Source organism: Phymastichus coffea, unplaced genomic scaffold (assembly GCF_024137745.1).
Source record: "Phymastichus coffea isolate CEN01 unplaced genomic scaffold, Cenicafe_Pcof_1.1 PCOF00001, whole genome shotgun sequence".
NCBI lineage: Eukaryota > Metazoa > Arthropoda > Insecta > Hymenoptera > Eulophidae > Phymastichus > Phymastichus coffea.
Genome location: NW_026706812.1, coordinates 14871157 through 14889485, shown reverse-complemented (window position 1 = coordinate 14889485; position 18329 = coordinate 14871157). Strand labels below are relative to the sequence as shown.

The 18329-nt window shown below is 34.8% G+C and overlaps 1 protein-coding gene across 1 annotated transcript; it reads left to right on the top strand.

The window, feature by feature from the left end:
• The first annotated feature begins 2067 nt into the window (after window positions 1-2067).
• Window positions 2068-4185, top strand: LOC131666021 (uncharacterized). The gene has a single exon (XM_058938375.1). It carries the CDS (start codon window positions 2068-2070, stop codon window positions 4183-4185), a length of 2118 nt encoding a protein of 705 aa, XP_058794358.1.
• Window positions 4186-18329: the final 14144 nt, after the last annotated feature.

Sequence of the window (18329 nt, the reverse complement as noted above, 5' to 3'; positions counted from 1 at the left end):
ATGATGAAACAAATAGCACCATCAAATTCTGCGGAAAAAAATACATCGAAAACATGTATCACATGTATGGAAAAAATCAAAATCCTTCACAAATTCAGTACATGATAGCATCGGCCATGCCGATCGGCTCCACTGGCAGTGTAAATATTTATTCCTTTTCGATTCAAGGTCAACTCAAGATTGTTTTCGAACATGTGATACATGTTTTCGATGTATTTTTTTCCGTAGAATACGATGGTGCTATTGGTTTTTTCATAAAATTGACCTCATGAGCGCTAGAAGTTAAAAACTAGAAAAAAATCAAGTTTTTCGCGTCTTTGGTTGAGTTTTATGAAAAAACTCAGTAGCACTATCGTATTTTACGTGAAAAAATACATCGAAAAAGTGTATCACATTTTTTTATAATATATAAGACCTCAATAACACCGTATCATAGTTACAATGCGTTTAATGTTGTATTATCGATTATTTTACTTGATTGGCATTTATAGTAAGCTTTTTTACTTGAATACTGTAGGGTAAAAATAGATTGCGCAGGTGGGGCTATAATACAGGATATTTGACTATTTCTGAAATAGAAATTGTTTTTTCCACAGGTATGTATGTTTTATTAACTTCACGGTTACAATCTCATATGCATTAAATCATTATTTTTACAAAACATGAGTAAGTGTGTGCATGTGTGTCAAATATATGTGATATAATATAATGTTTACAATTTTAGATACTTCTGGTTTAGTTCTTATACGCCAACTTATTTTGCTCAAAATCTTTCAAGCAATGGTCAAGTTATTATCACTTTTGCCATCACACCAAGCCGTGCCCTATATGCCGAAAGTGATATTTCCGTCTCGGAAACATAATAATTAAAATTAATTTTTTTCTTATTTTTGGTAATTTTTTCTATTTACGGAACTTTCGTTTTAATTTTATTAGTTACGGTATTGCTTACGACATGGAAAAAAGTTTATTTAAAATAAACCAGAAAAAACTTCCTAATTCTAAATCACATGAATCGATTATTGACATCGACATTTTTTTTGCAAATGCATTGATCTAGCGTGATCAGAGGTAAATCAATGTCAATAGTGAATCACTTGCCAATGAAAATAAATTCAAAGCTAACGATTTGCTGAGCATGTCTTTTTCATCATTAAATATTCTATCGGAGGTTCCTGAAAAGATCAATCTACATTGTTCATATTAACATTGTAACGTAGTGGATTTACAAAGTCGGTTAGTGGCATACAAATATCTAATGCGGTTGAAGTGCTTCTAAAACAAAAATATTAGTATTGCATTAAAAAATAGTGATTAATGGTTTGATTTAAAAATAAATAGTGTATTAATTAAGTAGAGTTACAGAAAATAACGATTTTTATTCACTCCAACAGAATGAAATGACTCTGAATTTTTTCTATCATTCAACGAACATTTAAAAAAGATTATGACCTGACATTAGTTGGCGTATGATTTTCTTACATTCATAAAATAAATTATTCATTAATATTTTTAATTATAATGTTCTGCATTATTTCAAATTATGTAATAATTTTTGTTTTTCACAACGAAAGAGTTCATATAATTACAAAAATTTTTAAATAATGAGTGTGATTTGAATACTCGAAAATTGGAATTATTTTTGCTGGATTGAAAATAATAATAACATTTTATTATAAAACAGTGAGTTCATTTTAGAACCAAACATTTAGTGATTTCTAATATATCTATATGCATAAAATCAAATCTTTACTTAACATATATTGCCAATGAAGTAAACACTTTATCCCCACGTTATTACTCTTTATTATCACATTAGATCAATTGTTCTTTAGAATTTTTTTGTGTTTTTTTCTAAATAAACTATTCTATCTCACAAGCTAATACTGCAACTGATAAAATTAAAATAAAAGTTCCTTAAAAATAAAAAATATCTAAAAAACGAAAAAAATCAATTATAATTACTTTTTTACAAACATTGCCAAATGTATTTAACATTTCAAAATTTTCTCTTCCAAATAATGACATTATTGATGAACTCCAATGTATTTTTTCCAGAATGTCACTATGTCAGCCTCAGGTATTGGTAAAAAATGCGCTTGCTGCGGTTTACCAGAGAAAAAATTAGTGGGACCCAAACAAACTGTTGACACAGATGATGAAGCTTATACTTTGTCCGATTATTTGGCTGTGACACTTGTAATGGGAGACATACTTTGTCAGAAATGCAGTGGTTCTGCCCGCTTCGCCAAAGCAAAACGCAGAAAAATCGATCAACCACAAAATGTAAATACTTTGCAAATCGACAGTCAAGGGTCAACATCTTCTTCAGAGACATTATCGCAACCACATAATGATACAGTTTATGTTCCACCAAAGAAAAAAGTTATTGAAAAAGCAAAAGATACTATTGAGTTACCTTTAAAAAGAGTAGTTTCTACTCATGATTACTGTTGTTTATGCAAAAGCAAAACAAATATTGTTATTGTTCCTTTCGATGCAAGAAAACAAGCTTTTGTTGAAAGAGATATATTCATACCAGAGGGTAATAGATGTTGCCGAAAACACTTAATAAAGAAAAGATTTTATTCAGATGAGTTAATTAATTTAAAAGTAGTTTCTAATTCAACTACCACAACAGCTGCAGATATAACAAAACTATTTAAATCTTTGAGTTTAACTTCCGACAGAGAATTACACGATAGAATCGGAGATTTTTCAATCTCTGAAGAGAGGATTCGTACGTTTACTGGATTGAATTGGGAACAACTAATAAAATTGCGAGAAATGATGGTTTCGTTGAGGAATACCGACAATCGGACTGTTACGCAAGCTGTTGTTGTTTTTTTGTTCAGATTACGAACAGGAAACTCAAATGAGATAATCTGTTCTGTTCTCGGCCTTGATCGTCATCAGCAAGTCTCTGAATTTTCAAAGTCTGTGTTAAGTGCCTTTGAAAAAGATGTATTGCCTTCACGCTTTGGTTTACAAGCCGTCAATCGAGAGAACTTGATTGCTAATAATTCAACGATTCTCCTTCAGAAGTTTCATGGCATAAGTGATAATAATCTTTCGTTAGTTGGCGATGGCACTTATTTGAAGCACCAAAAAAGTTCCAATAACGAATACCAACGAAGATCTTTTTCTGGACATAAGAAAGTTCCTCTATGCAAGCCCTTTACTCTGTGCACTACAACTGGTTTTATTGTTGATGTACTGGGGCCGTTTTATGCTAAAGAAAACGATTCTATGATTTTGGAAAAAATTTTGAAGGCCCACGATAACAATTTAAAGAATTTGATGTGCAAAGAGGGTGATGTTTTTATTCTTGATCGAGGGTTTCGCGATATAAAATCAAAATTAGAAAATGATGGTTATCGGGTCCTCATGCCAGCCTTAAAAGATAAAAATCAGAAACAATTGTCAGCGGAAGATGCAAACAAATCTCGACTTGTTACCATACTTCGTTGGGTGGTGGAAGCGGTACACGGAGCTGTAGCTCAGAAGTATAAGTTTTTCCATAAGCAATTAGATAATCGTTACCTGACTGAAGCTGGTCTTTACTGCAGAATTGTTTGCTTTTTAATTAATCAATTCGGAAAACGAATCGTGTCAAGGGCTTCGACCGATAATGAGATACTCAATTACATTCTTTCAAGAAATTCCAATGAAAATAGTTTAGCAACGGAAGTGATATCAGGAAAATATAGTCGAAGAAAGAGTTTATTCAAAACGTTAAGGTCAGATGAGCTAGAAGATTTTCCTGAAATGACGGAACAGGATCTAGTCAAACTATTCACTGGAACTTACCAACTCAAACAAGCAATATCCTATTTAGCTGAAATGATGGGCGACACGTATGAAATAAATGTAAGTTACTACCGTGAATCTGCTGATCTAATCAAGTTACAAGTGAGATCTAGACATATCGAAAGTAAACAATACAACTGCTATATTCACTACAAACCAAATACCATTGGCTGTGCTGGTATACTGCGTTTTTGCTGTGAGTGTGCTAACGGTATGAGAACAATTGGATGCTGTTCTCACGTGGCTGCCGTTATTTATTATTTAGCGCACGCCAGATTCCAATCTTCCATTGTAAAACCTGCCCAACATCTAACAAAGATTTATGAACAAGATCATGTGGTGGCTGTTATTGAAGCAGATAGTGATGACGATTGATACATGTGGCATGGTTATAGATTATCTCAAAAGAATATTTTTTCTATTTTTGTAAAATGTAAACAAATTATTAAATAATCACAGAAAATTGATATCTCTAGAAATTGTTTGTTGTCTTCTTATTTATTAGTCGCACACTAATCAAGTATACCCTTGAACCATGCTCCAGCTAAAAATGAATCTTTAAAAAAAAATTTTCGTAAGGTTAAAAATAATAGTAACGATAATTTTTCTTATTCGATATTTTTTGAATGAATCGCTCAAAGTAAATCTTAGAATCAAACCAATACCACTATCGTATTTTGTGCCAAAAAATACATTGAAATCATGTATACGTGTATGATGAAAAAAACGTCTGCTCTATTAGACGGATCGATCGGCATAAGACATCATTTTCTTACCTGAACTTGTTAATGATTAATATCCTTACTGAAGTATTAAAAAAAATGTGATACACTTTTTCGATGTATTTTTTCACGTAAAATACGATAGTGCTACTGAGTTTTTTCATAAAACTCAACCAAAGACGCGAAAAACTTGATTTTTTTCTAGTTTTTAACTTCTAGCGCTCATGAGGTCAATTTTATGAAAAAACCAATAGCACCATCGTATTCTACGGAAAAAAATACATCGAAAACATGTATCACATGTTCGAAAACAATCTTGAGTTGACCATGAATCGAAAAGGAATAAATATTTACACTGCCAGTGGAGCCGATCGGCATGGCCGATGCTATCATGTACTGAATTTGTGAAGGATTTTGATTTTTTCCATACATGTGATACGTTTTCGATGTATTTTTTTCCGCAGAATTTGATGGTGCTATTTGTTTCATCATAGATTTAACCTACAAAGCGCTAGGGGAGATAAACTAGGTTTTTTGTTGATTTTTATTTTTTTTAAGGTCGTTCCACCACTTTTAAAAATCTGAAAAAAATCAGGAACATTTTTCAGTCAAAAATACACAACATATTTTTTTTCTAGCAAAGAGTCGGTCTTCATTTTCGAAATATTAAATTTTAAAATTTTTGAACGGCTCTAAAAATTTGAATTTCGCGCCAAAAATTTTTTGAGCACGGCCATTTTATAGGGCTTTACAAACCCTACAATTTAAAACAAGAAAGATTTTTCTAGCTCAAAAACTGATCGAGATTTGGTCAAAAAACCAAAAATGACAAAACTGGGCCTTATAGGGACCTGTATGGGTTTAGGGGTCTGAAAATCTGGGAATCCTAGTCATTTTTCATGCTGAACATGGGGGTATAATTATTTTCCCGGATGACTCAAAGGCATTTTTGACCATTTTACCCTGCTAGACCCTTTAAATGTTTTTTTTTTAAAGTTATAAATATATATATTATTAACAATTTACTTGCTACATTGAGAATGAAACGAATATAGAAAATAGCGACGATTTTTTTTTGAAAAAAATGAAAAGACAGACCGGAGAATCGAACCGGAGTCCTCTGGGTTGGCAGGCTAGCGTTCTACCACTAGAGCCAATGCCACATGTACTTAGAGGATGCATATTGTGTATATTAGCTACACACGCATACATTTGGTATAGGGCCCGAGCGTGCGGAGGAGGAGGGGAGCGCATGCTATCTATAGTTCTGGCCTGATGGGGATGCGCTACTATAGTAGTATTAAATGTATGCTCTCTCTCTCTAGCTCTGACTCAGCGTGGTCCACAGTGCGAGGAGGAGGGGAGCGCATGATCAGCTATGCTTATTAACTACCCTATTATCTTAAGTTAATTATGTCTATCATAAATGTAGATCATAGATGGTTTGAGGGTGCTCAAGCTTCTCTACTACTTTCAGAAAGAGAGAGCATCTATGCTTACTACGTTCCCTCTTATCTTATGTTACCTATGACTATCGCAAATGTAGATCATAGACGGTTTAAGGATGGTCAAACAAAACTCATAGCGCGGACGCGTGACCTGCGTTTAATGTGTTTTTTGCGGATGATCATAAAGTCAGCGGGACGTCAAGATTTATAGTTTTTAGAAAGTGACAAACTTTCTAGCCTACATGGCGTGAGAAAGGGTACACTAAACGTCCTATCTCACTCAAAGAATGTCTACGTTTGTGTGTAGCGTTACATATATTGTAGAAAATTCGTACCTGATAATAGTGTGAGTGTTCAGTAGGATTTTCGTTGGTCAGTCTTAAAGGAAACTTTGAGCGGTTCACAGTGCAGTGCTAATTGTTTATTATTATTTAAACATTAGTAAGTTTAATATTTTTTATAAAGTTCATTAATAAAAAATAAAACAACAACAATGGAAAATATCATCAAAGCGTGTGAGTTTTTAGAAACTGTAAATATAATTTTAAATAATTTAAAAATAATTAAAATAACTTTTATAATTTTTTAATAATATTATTATTCAATTTCAGCTTACCACTTACCAGCTTCCGACCATGCAGAATATGGCAAAAGAGCCGTTGTATCGGCTCTTAATTTTGATATTAATTACCGTAAGTATTTTTTCTCATATATTTATTTATTTATTTATTTATTTATTTATTTATTTATTTATTTATTTATTTATTTATTTATTTATTTATTTATTTATTTATTTATTTATTTATTTATTTATTATTTTCAGTTGCAACGATTTGTGGAGGAGAGCAGTCCTCAAGGACTGCAAATCATACAAATGAAAGCTATGGTTCAACAAGTAAGTATTATTATAAAATTATAACAATTTATATTTTTTATTAATATTTAATTGTGTTATCTCTTTTCAGTGGATCAAGAAATCTATGGCGGCCAGAATGATGGCGCATCAAGTCGCCTATCAAATTGACAAAATTGTCAATGATCGCGTCAATGCAAAACTAGTGCAACATAAGCGTGCGGACGCTATGCGGAGGCAGCAAGAATCCGCTCGATTGGAGCGGAAACGGAAAGCCGCCTTAGCTAAAGCGCAGCAAGACGAACTTGCTGCGAAAGTTAAGCGAAGGCTTTCCAGCATTGCTGCACCATCAACAACAGCCATGGTGAATGAAGGTAATGGGTCATCTTCGAGGCTGTCAACGTCGTCTGTGTCGATGACATTATCATCGTCATCATCAACGTCGAGGACAACATCACCAGCGACGTCAACAGCAACCTCATCGACAGCAACATCCGCAGGCTGTCAAAGAGGAGACAATACTCAAATTGATAAACCACTCGATTTAACCGCTAATGTAAGTAATTAAGTTATACAATGAATTAATAAATTTAAATTAAAAATTAATTATTAAAAAATTTTTTTACAGAAAAAAATTCCGGTGGTAAAAAACGTTGAGTGTGTTCGACGGAAACTAATTTTGATTCCGGCTCAACCAACCATCAGGAAGCCGACTCGCCCCTCTAAGGTCGTCGGGTCCAAAAAAATTAAATAATAATATTAAAAAGAAAAAAAAAATTGTATTTTTAATTTTATAAAAAAAAATAATAAATTAAACTAAAATAAAAAATTAATAATGTTTTAATTTACTTAAGATCTACCAGTGCCCCTACCCCCATTCACCTATTCCACCCACCTACCTACTCTCACCCACTCACCCACCAATATTCATCTACATAGGTTGGTAAGGTAGGATGCTGTAGAAGTTGGTAGGGTATTTAGTAAGCTGTATGATGGTCTCTCTCCTTCTATAGTAGGGAGCATAGTAAGCTTATGCTGGCTAAGTTTGGGCCCTCGGAGAGGGGGTAGCGTCTCTAGCTTGCTAGGTGCGTACGCCGTTTAGTGTGGATGCTATTCTCTCTCTCTCTCTCTCTCTCTCTCTCTCTCTCTCTCTCTCTCTCTCTCTCTCTATGATTATAGGTAGTTTGTATTAAATTCTAACAATATATAGTGTATATGTATATATATATATATATATATATATATATATAATTTTATTTTTTTTATTGAAAAGCATTGTGTACATTGATCATATAATGTCTTGTTAATTTTAAACTAATTTTTTAACATCACCACTAATTGGATTATATTGTACAATACGATCATGTAATATTAAGCAGAAGGCTGCAGTATCTTCAGGAAAATCGGTCCGAGTTTCAAATTCTAGGCGAACATCGACTGGAGCGCTTTTTAATGTTTCATTTTGTTTGGAGCAGTCTATAACTATTAACGGCACTTTATTAATAAAATCCTTTTTATTGAGTAACGGCTCGTTTTCTTTACCATAGTAAGCGTTTTGAAAATTAGTATACATATCGTAGAGAACAGCAAACTGATTTTGATTGATATTTAAATTGATATTTCCATACGGATAGCATTGTGAATTGAGGAATAGCTTCACATTACTAATATTACAATGATCAATATTACTAGAATTAACACTTGCTGAACTTTTACGTTTAGTTTGAAAAGCTAAAATAACAAAGCGAGGCTTTTCCAATTGATTGGAAGTCTTAACACTCCAAACATGCTTTGATGTACGAGGTAATTTTGGATACTCATACATTTCCCAAGTACGATAACTCATAGTAATTGCACGATCTCGTCCAATCTGATTGAGTAATTTGATTTTTTCTTTGTCTGCGACCATCACATATGGCATCAACCATTCAACCTTAGTTAAAGTAATTTTTGATTTTTCTGAAGCATCAGGATTCCTTACTGGAATACTTAAAATAGCATTCAAATCATCTTTTGATCTTGTGAGAATAAGTTCATGCTTGACATTGACTACAATTTTCCGATAATCTTCAGCAAAGCCCAGTAACATACTGAGAGGGACAGTCACATCAAAAAAACCTTGAGCTGAATTGAGTGAAAGCCAATTTTTCATGAGGCTCGTTAAGCCTACATTCTTCACTTTATCAATTTCAATAGCATTTATTTCATATCGTATTTCCTCGAACAAATGACAGAGGGCGTTGTTGACTAATAAAGTGTTCTCCACTGGCGTAGTACCGTCCGACTTGGTCAACCGACCACAAATATGAATCATACTGCGTGATGGAAGCAGAGATAAATCTTGATGTTGAATTGCTAAATGGATTTCATCACTATTATTGAAATATGATAATGAATAAGGCTGATGCGTATGAACTTCATAATGAGCTATAGACTCATCGAAAGCGACATCTGAATGAATGTCTAGAATTCCCTCCATATTGTTGTTGTTGTTTTATACAGCACACTAATATACACAATATTTTCTTCCACGATTTTCGACGACTTTCAGTCTCAAGCTTTTCAGGAATTGACAGTTCTGAGGTGTGAGCGGTCTGATAGCTCGCTGTTGACTGATTGTTGATTGACATTTTTGTCTCTTAATATAGCCTCGACCAGAATTTATATTGTAAATGATACCCATTACTAAGATATGGTCTTTATATGTACTCGCACTGTGATGACTTCTCCTCGAAAGTTAACTAGGTTTCCGTCTTGATCAACTATACGAATTTGAAAATGATCAATGCTCCTCACAGCGACTGGAAGGTAAATGACTTGAGAGGGAACTTCTATAATCTTATATCCAGGTGGGACTGCAGGGAAAAATTCATGTATAGTATGTACTTTGCGATCGTTTATGTAAGAGCCTGTAGTAATATTACACTTGTGGCAGGGAATTTCGGGGGGTTTGACCGCGCTCCGAGTTCTTCCGCCACAAGGCCTGTTTGGCTCTACCCCCGATTATTTAGGGCGCCAGACCGTCGGCTGATTACGGCGATCGTCGGGGGTAAGGCCAGTAGGGTTACGCGTATCCCGGTCTGCCTAACGGCGACTGCGCAGAGTAAGCAGATGGGGGGATACGCGTTGTGTCCGCGGTTCAGGCCTTTGGTGTCCAACTTTCCTTCGGTTTCTCCTTGACTAGAGTACGCCGGCAGCTCAGGTGATGACTCCTTAAGTCAGGTCGTGAGGACGTTCGAAATCGCGCGTATATTACCTAACGAGTGACCCGAAAATATAGCGAATTAATGAGACTCGTATATAACCGCTCGCGGCTGAAAATCGCTAGCATGCAACAGGGGTAGGTTATCCAGTAAATTATATATATATAAATATAAAGATAATTAATCGTTTTATTGATGCATTAGAATTTCTTACATACGAGATCGGAATAAATATGGTCGGTAAAATTCTGAATTTTCATTAATCCCTAAAGATACAATTTAAACGATTCCTAAAATGGCGGAAAGGTCAGCGCGAGTAACAAATCGCAATTTTCTTTTATAAGACCTAACGCTCAAATTCGGTTCGCGAAATGGCGGAAAGGTCAGCACAACTAATTAGTCAAAACAATTTAATTCAATTGAACCTACGTTTGTACTAAGTAACTAACGAAAGGTAGGCGCGAATACTAAATTGCAATTTTCTTTTATAAGACGAACTCAATAAACGTGACGAAAGGTCAGCGCGAATACCAAGTAGCGATTTCCTTTCATAGAACGAACACTTAATAAAAGTCGACGAAAGGTCAGCGCGAATACTAAGTCGCGATTTTCTCTCGTAACCGAACACTTAACAGAGGTTGACGAAGGATCAGCGCGAATACTAAGTCGCGACTTTCTCTCGTAACCGAACACTCAATTTACATTCACGGAATGGCGGACAGGTCAGCACGATCCGGTAGGCACCGGCGTCGACGGATCCAAGCGTCGCGACGACCTACAGCACCGAACTATTGATCCCCGCACTCCGCGATTAATTAAAAATGAGTAGCACTTTGCCTACTTACAATTTTCTCCTTGCGGTATTAGCAAACAAATTGATAGGAATATCTGAGGCGCCTAGTGCTAATAATTTCGACAACGATTAGCTGAGAGAGGCTCCTTCCTTGCGGATATCCAGTGGCAAAATGGACGAGAATCGGCTTCTCGCGGTCAAAGATCGTTTCTCTTCTCCTCTTTCCGAGAAGAAATGTTATTATTGGTCGGTATGCTAATTCGGATATCGGTAGCGCCCTCCGAATTTTTATCATTGGTCCGTATGTAAATTAGAATAATACAGCGCCCTCCTTAACTCTCCTACTTTCGTCGTTATTTACTCTCTCTCACCCCCCACTAAGGTATCTATCATTAATTGTCAGAAAAGATCTACCCCTACTCTTATCTATTCGTCTATGCGGACGGAAATCAAATTTTATTTTAATTTGCCTATTGGTCGTGACATCACTAGCGAATTTTGTCAGATGTTCGAATTCAGTTAGTAAAATTATCATTTAAACCTAAAGGGGGTAGTTGTCGCTCGCCATCATAATAGGGGTGTCGGTCGCGTGCGAATTTTACAATTCGATATTTGTTTCGTGTTCATTCTTTTTCAATTTATAATTTAATTTTAATCTCAGAAATACGTATACAATATACGCCGTTTCATTTGTAGCGCCCTCATCTTCGCATTTACATATTATTCTATTATTTTATATTGTCTGTCTCGCTCGCTCTTGTTTCGTCTATTTCGCTCGCTCTGTCTTGCTCGCTCTGTCTCAGTCTGTCTCGCTCGCTCTTGTTTAGTCTGCTTCACTCGCTCTGTCTCGCTCGCTCGCTCTCAGTCTATATCGGCGCTTCAAGATGGCCGCTCAGTTTCTCGCGCGTACGCCTCGTGTCATTGCGCCGGTTGTTGCAGCGCCTCCTGGGGCGCTCCCGTGTCGGTTCTGTGGTGTTGTTCCGGGTGTTTGTGTGTGTGGTCGCTGATTTTCGTGTGTGTGGCGCTCAGGATGTCGCCGATGGTGTTCGGCAGCCCGACACAGCTGATTGCCGGCTGCCACTTCATCGGCGATTTTCTGCTCGCCCCAGGAGTGTCAGTGCCTCGTGAGTGTTCGTGTTAGTGTCTGGGAGTGTAACGGATCTGCATGTGTCATCAACATGCATCTCCGTTGCATTTCCCAGTCAGGTTTTGCGTTTTTCTTTTGCCGGCCGGCAACACGTGGTCGGGAGTGTCTGTGAGTGAGTGTGTGCGTGCGCTCTCTTTTTCTGTGGTGCGCTCCTTTTTTTTTTGTCTGCTCTTTGAGCGTCCGTCGGATCGCGTTAGACAGTTTGCTTCGTCCATATCTCTGGCGTGGTCGTTCGGACATAAAAAAGAATAATTGTTCGGTATAGGGCGCGTTTAACTCTATTTTATACAACCGGTTACGGGGCGGCAAGGGACGGGGATGGCCTTTCCGAGGTGTTGCAAATAATGCAGCACTCAGGAAAGGCCTTGTAATGTGCCACATTACACACTCTACACGTAAAGCGTTGACTTTGAGAATAGTGACGGGTAAGTCAGAACTATGTGTTTTGTTTTCAACGAGCGTACGTCTAGTGAAGCCTAAAATTGTTCCAATAGAATCTTCTGGTTCAAAATGTATTTTTTGACTACACTGAATGACACAACGTAAAGTATTATTATTTGGTTTCAGGCTAAACGATATACCTTTAGATGCTAATGCTTCTTGGAGAAAGCTTTCAATATCTTCTATTTCGTAGCTACCAGTTGGTAAAGTGATAGCTTCTTGACCTTCAATGTAAAACTTATTATAACCAACGTCAATGTTTGGTATTGAATTAAATGTTAATAGTTCAACTAGACCAAGAACGTATTTTTTGTTTGGTATCAATTCGATCGGTGGAAAATAATATGTTTCGAGTACGGATGATGTTCCTGAGAGACTCAATGTCAGTGTATTCTCCATGACAGATGCATGTCAAATGATAGTCATTCTTTGAATGAGTATTTTATATACTAGTCGTCTTTTCTATAGTTTGTTTAAAAGAAATTTGAGACAAAAATGGCCGCAATTATATGTATTAAAATCTTGATATCTAATATAATTATACATGATTCTATTAACTTTGAGATAAAGCAATAGATCTATAGGTGGTTGTAGATTACCAAAACTATCAAAATACATAACCTCATCACCTTTCTTTTTGTATGCTACCCAATGAGTACCTGGTCCACGTTTATCATCTAAATTTACAATAGCTGCCTCTTTATATCGTGGTCCATCAGCTGGCAGAGCATTACGCATGAAAACACCTCGAAAATTTGCACTTTTTAGTATTTTAGCATATTTTCTTATATCATGATCTGTCAGTGCTCGATTAGGTAAAGTTATTTCGAGCTTTTTTTTTTAAACCTTTTCCACTTGAATATGGTTTCAAATGAAGACCATAACCTTTACGATATGGTTTCAAATAAAGTCCTTTACCAATAGCAATAGCTTCCATAGTTTTATTATGTCTATGAGCTTCGTTCAATTGATTATGAGCGGCCTTAGCACTGTTAACGGCTTTTGCTATTGAAGCAGCTCCTCCAGCTAGAGCTCCAGTGGCGCTTAAAGCAGCAAATAATGGAATTAAAAAAGGAATCGCTCCACCAACTTTACTGGGAATAGGTAAAATACAGGGTATATTTATTTTACTTCTACCGCCAGCCTTTTTCACAGCTTCATTGGCTCCTTTTATAGCCGAACGAATAACTACAAGAGCTCTATTGTTAGGCACACTACTTTTCGAGACCGTCTTAATAATTTTATTCAATGTAACTGACGGCTTTTTGATTTTTCTACATTTCTTTCGTGCTTGACGTTTTTTAAATCCTCTACCTTGTTTCTTACTACCTTTCTTCATAGCAACACCCATACCAAGCTTACTTTTAACTTTTATAATGTTGGCTACAGTGAAGGCAGCTGCTTTCTCACCAAAACTGCTATCTTTAGCTTGTACTCTTTCCCAAGCTTTGTTAGCTAGAATTTCGTCAGCTTTATTTCTTGTCGCAATATCCTCCCGATTTTGCGCATAAGCAATATCGTGTTCTTTACAAGCAACGTCTAGTGGATTCTTACCAGGATCTCCACGTGCTAATCGTTTGTTCAATTTTGTACCAGGACCACAATACTGATATCCAGGTAAGTGAGCTTCAATAGGCAAGTTATTTATAATCTCGTTCACTAGATCACCACCAGTCTTTCTTTTATAGTACGTGATCATACTTCTTCGAAAGACAGCATGTTAATGAAATAAAAGATATATAAGCAGACTTTTTATACCTAACAACTCATTCATTGAGGTGTCAATGATGAGTAAACAACATGGATTTCCAAGAACAACCTCTTAAGCTTCAAGTCATTAATTTCGATAGAGTGGTGGAGACGGAAAAACAAGAAAAAAGACATGGTGAACTATTGCCTAATAGTATCCGTGCCGTTTTCTACGGACCTAGTAATTGTGGAAAAACTAATTGTTTATTAACATTAATCACTCATTCTAATGGTCTTAGATTTGAAAACGTATATGTCTACTCAAAATCCCTTAATCAGCCTAAATATACATTTTTGAAAGATTTATTAGAGCCTATTAATGATATAGAGTATCATGCTTTCAGCGAGCATGAGACAGTTGTTTCACCAGATAAAACACGACCAAATTCTATCATGATTTTTGACGATATAGCCACTGAGAAGCAAGATAACGTCAGAGCATTCTTCTGTATAGGTAGACATAAAAAAGTAAATAGTTTCTATCTCTGTCAATCGTACGCTCGCATTCCGAAGCATCTCATTCGAGATAATGTGAATTTACTTGTTTTGTTTCGACAAGATGGCGTGAATATTAAGCACATTTACAATGATCATGTTAACTCAGATATGTCTTTTGAGAAATTTAAAGCAATTTGTTTAAAATGTTGGATAGACGATAATCATGGGTTTTTGGTTATCGACAGAGACAGACCAATAAATCATGGACGATATAGAAAGGGATTTGATTCTTTTGCTATAAATATAGATGAGTGAGTGGATGAAGATTATTTAACTTCAGAAATTAGAAGCGTAAACATGGCTGACTTTGAAAGAGAAAAGAAGGTGCTCGAGCAATTATCCATGGCTCGTGATGCCATAAGACGCAAGTATCAACTAATAAAACGTGGTAAAGCTGATTTAGAAAAGACATTGCATGAAACTTTTAAACCTATGGTTGATCCATTGAAGAAACTCGTAGAGGCAACTACTGATAAAAGTAACGCTACTACTGCTGAACAGCCAACGAAAAAGAGAAAGAAAATCGAGTTCGATAATGTTTTCAAGTCAGAAGTAGCAACTGACACTCCCTACAAATCTAGATATTTCAATAGTACTGCTAATGAATTAAATTCTACATTACAACCGCTTGATACTACATTTGAGTCTGCTATTTCTATTGATGATAATGATGATGATCATGATGAATCATCACTTGATACAACTGCTATAAATTTGAACAAAAGTAGTTCAAATGTAACTACAGAACAGAGGCAACAGCTATTGGATGATTCGATTATAGGAAACTATGTTCGACTATTGCATGAACCTCAGCAGAAAAGTAATTTAGACAAGACATTTGGTGTTCGCTTACATGAAAATACATATGTCATAGGCAATTCTCCAATTTCCTTCCAAAACGATAACGTGACTGTGAATGATAAAGCATACAGCAAGACGCTTGGTTTAATGGAACTTCTCTTTCGTAAAGAACCTGATTCTAAATTAATCAGTTCATTGGATATTGAAAATTATATAAAAATTCTCGAAATCACTAACGCTCATCGAAAGAGATACGAAACAAATGGAGAATATCGCAATAAGCATGTAAATAAATTCAAAAAGTATATTGGACCAAATTTATCTTTGAGCAGTAGCGCTAAGAAGCGAAAATCGACTATTGATGGAAGAGGTCTTTTTCCTAACTATAAAATAGCTAGAAAAGGAACGTTATTTGATTATGTATATTGGAATGATCCAAACGAGCTCGTTGATCGATTGAGATTGCTTATTGCCGAAGAAACCGCCGGTAATTCTAGTCATGTTAATGAAATTCATTCAATTATTGAAGAATTACGTGAAGCTGGCTATATATATTAAGAGAATCCTAAATATTACTCAGTAATAAAATGAGTGTTGATGTGTTTGGACGTATATTGAATAAAAAAAAGGAGGATAATAGAGGTCCTCCTGGTATAGGGTATAATATCACTGAAGACGGACAATACGACGCGAATGACAAAAGAATTTGTTATATAGCCGATCCTCAGGAGAGTAACGATGCTGTAAACTTACGAACGTTGCGAAAAACTAGTGAAGCTAACGTTACTACGCTTACAAGTATGATAAATGATCTCTCAAAATCATTGGATACAATAAGATCAGAATTAGTAAAGCATCGAGTAATTATTACTCAGTTAGAAAAAGATAATAATAGTAATCATAAAGTGTGATGTTCGTATCACTTATAAATAAAAATAATTCGAACTCTCGTAATTTAGCTAATGAGTAAGAATTTGTTTCCGATGATTTTACTCTAATTTCAGGAAAGTAGATAAATGAAACAAATATGATAATCAAGTAAATCAAATATATATAAGTAATTGCAAAATATCGAGGAAAGTCAGACAATGCCCTAGTTTCTTATGGTGCGAGTTGTCCCATAAGCAGAGCTAAAGTCTTTCTTGGATAGGATATAATTCGGCCCAAGTTTCTTATAGCGCGAGATGTTCTATAAGTCGAGCTCAAATTATAAGGAAAGGTTAGTCTTGCTTAGTAAATCACAATGAGAGAAAGAACTTAGGTGTTGATCCAAGTTTATTCAAACTCATGCGCTCACTTTGCAAGGCTAGAAGTGAATGAATCTAGCCTGTGCAAAGGTGGGCCTATTTATACACAGATTTTCCCGCTTATTATTGCAGGAGAGATTTCATCGAAAATTCGAGAGACATTCGCGAATTTTGAGAAATGATTTTTCTTCATTTACAAGTAAATAACCATTAATATTAAGTTTTTAACACATGTAAATTTTACAGAACTAGTTATTTGTTGATTTTATACAATATACAATTATCGCCAATAGTGTCGTCAAAAGTTATTAACTAATAAAGTTAATTAACGTGATATTACATTATTTACAATAGAAAATTGTTAAAATTTCATATAACCTTAAAGTTGATTAATTTTGGAAGTATTTTCCAAAATTAATTATTTAAATTAATTAATAACATTTGAATTATGACTATTTTTTCATATATGTAACGGTTTTCTTCTAATTTTAACATGCGATTATTTGATTAATTATCTAAGATTTCTAAATCATAAAATTGTCATTATCAAGTATTAACTTAGTATTTTCGTTATATATATAGCTTATTGTTTAAATAAATTATTAATTGTTTATTTATTAATAACAGTTGTTATTTAGCTGTTATTAATGAAACCAATTCTTACTCATGTTCTATGCTTATTCATTTTACATATAAATTATTTATATTTTTCTAATATTTCCTATGTTAATAAATAAATTAACTTTACATATCGATATTCATTATTAATTTATAATTGAATAAGATATTGTGAATCTGTATGTTAAAATCTATATAATTGATACTTTGTTATATTCAAATTATCTATAATTAACATATTTTTCTCAATATTATGGTTCATTATATCTATGTCTATTATTTGTGACGTCACGCTATTTGTTTTGACTCGACTCTTATTTGTATACAGTCGCGTAAACAGTGAGGTAGCGCCGCTCAATGTATTGTTTTGACTAACAGATAAATACGTTAGACTAGTTGCAGTCATTTAATAAACAGCTCATAAATAGGACCGTTACAAAAGAGAAGGAAAAAACTATTGGACCGTTTGACATTTTAAAAAAAAAACTTTAAAATGAAACATCAAAGAGTGGTGGATGAGTTACATAAACCAGCACGTCGAAACTATCTCCGTAGAAAAGTTGATGTACGCGGAATAGATGAGACATGGTAAGCTGATCTTGTAGAGATGCAAGGCTACTCGAGAGAGAACAAAGGCTTTCGATATCTATTAACTGTCATTGATATATTTTCAAAGTACGCTTGGGCAGTTCCGGTGAAACAAAAAACTGGTGTAGATGTTGCTTATGCAATGAAGTCTATATTAAAAAAAGGACGTACTCCTAGAAATCTACATGTGGATTATGGCAAAGAATTCTACAATTCAAATTTTCAAAGACTAATGACAAAGTATAAAATAAATCTATATTCAACCTATAGCAATCTTAAAGCAACTATTTGTGAACGTTTCAATCGCACGCTAAAAAATGTCATGTGGAAAAAATTCAGTCTTCAAGGAAATTACAAATGGATCAACATTCTAGCTGATTTATTGAAATCTTACAATAATCGAAAACATCG

What these genes read in the sequence shown, in the direction of transcription:
- LOC131666021 (XM_058938375.1), top strand. Translation starts at nt 2,068, where the DNA reads ATGTCAGCCTCAGGTATTGGTAAAAAATGCGCTTGCTGCGGTTTACCA.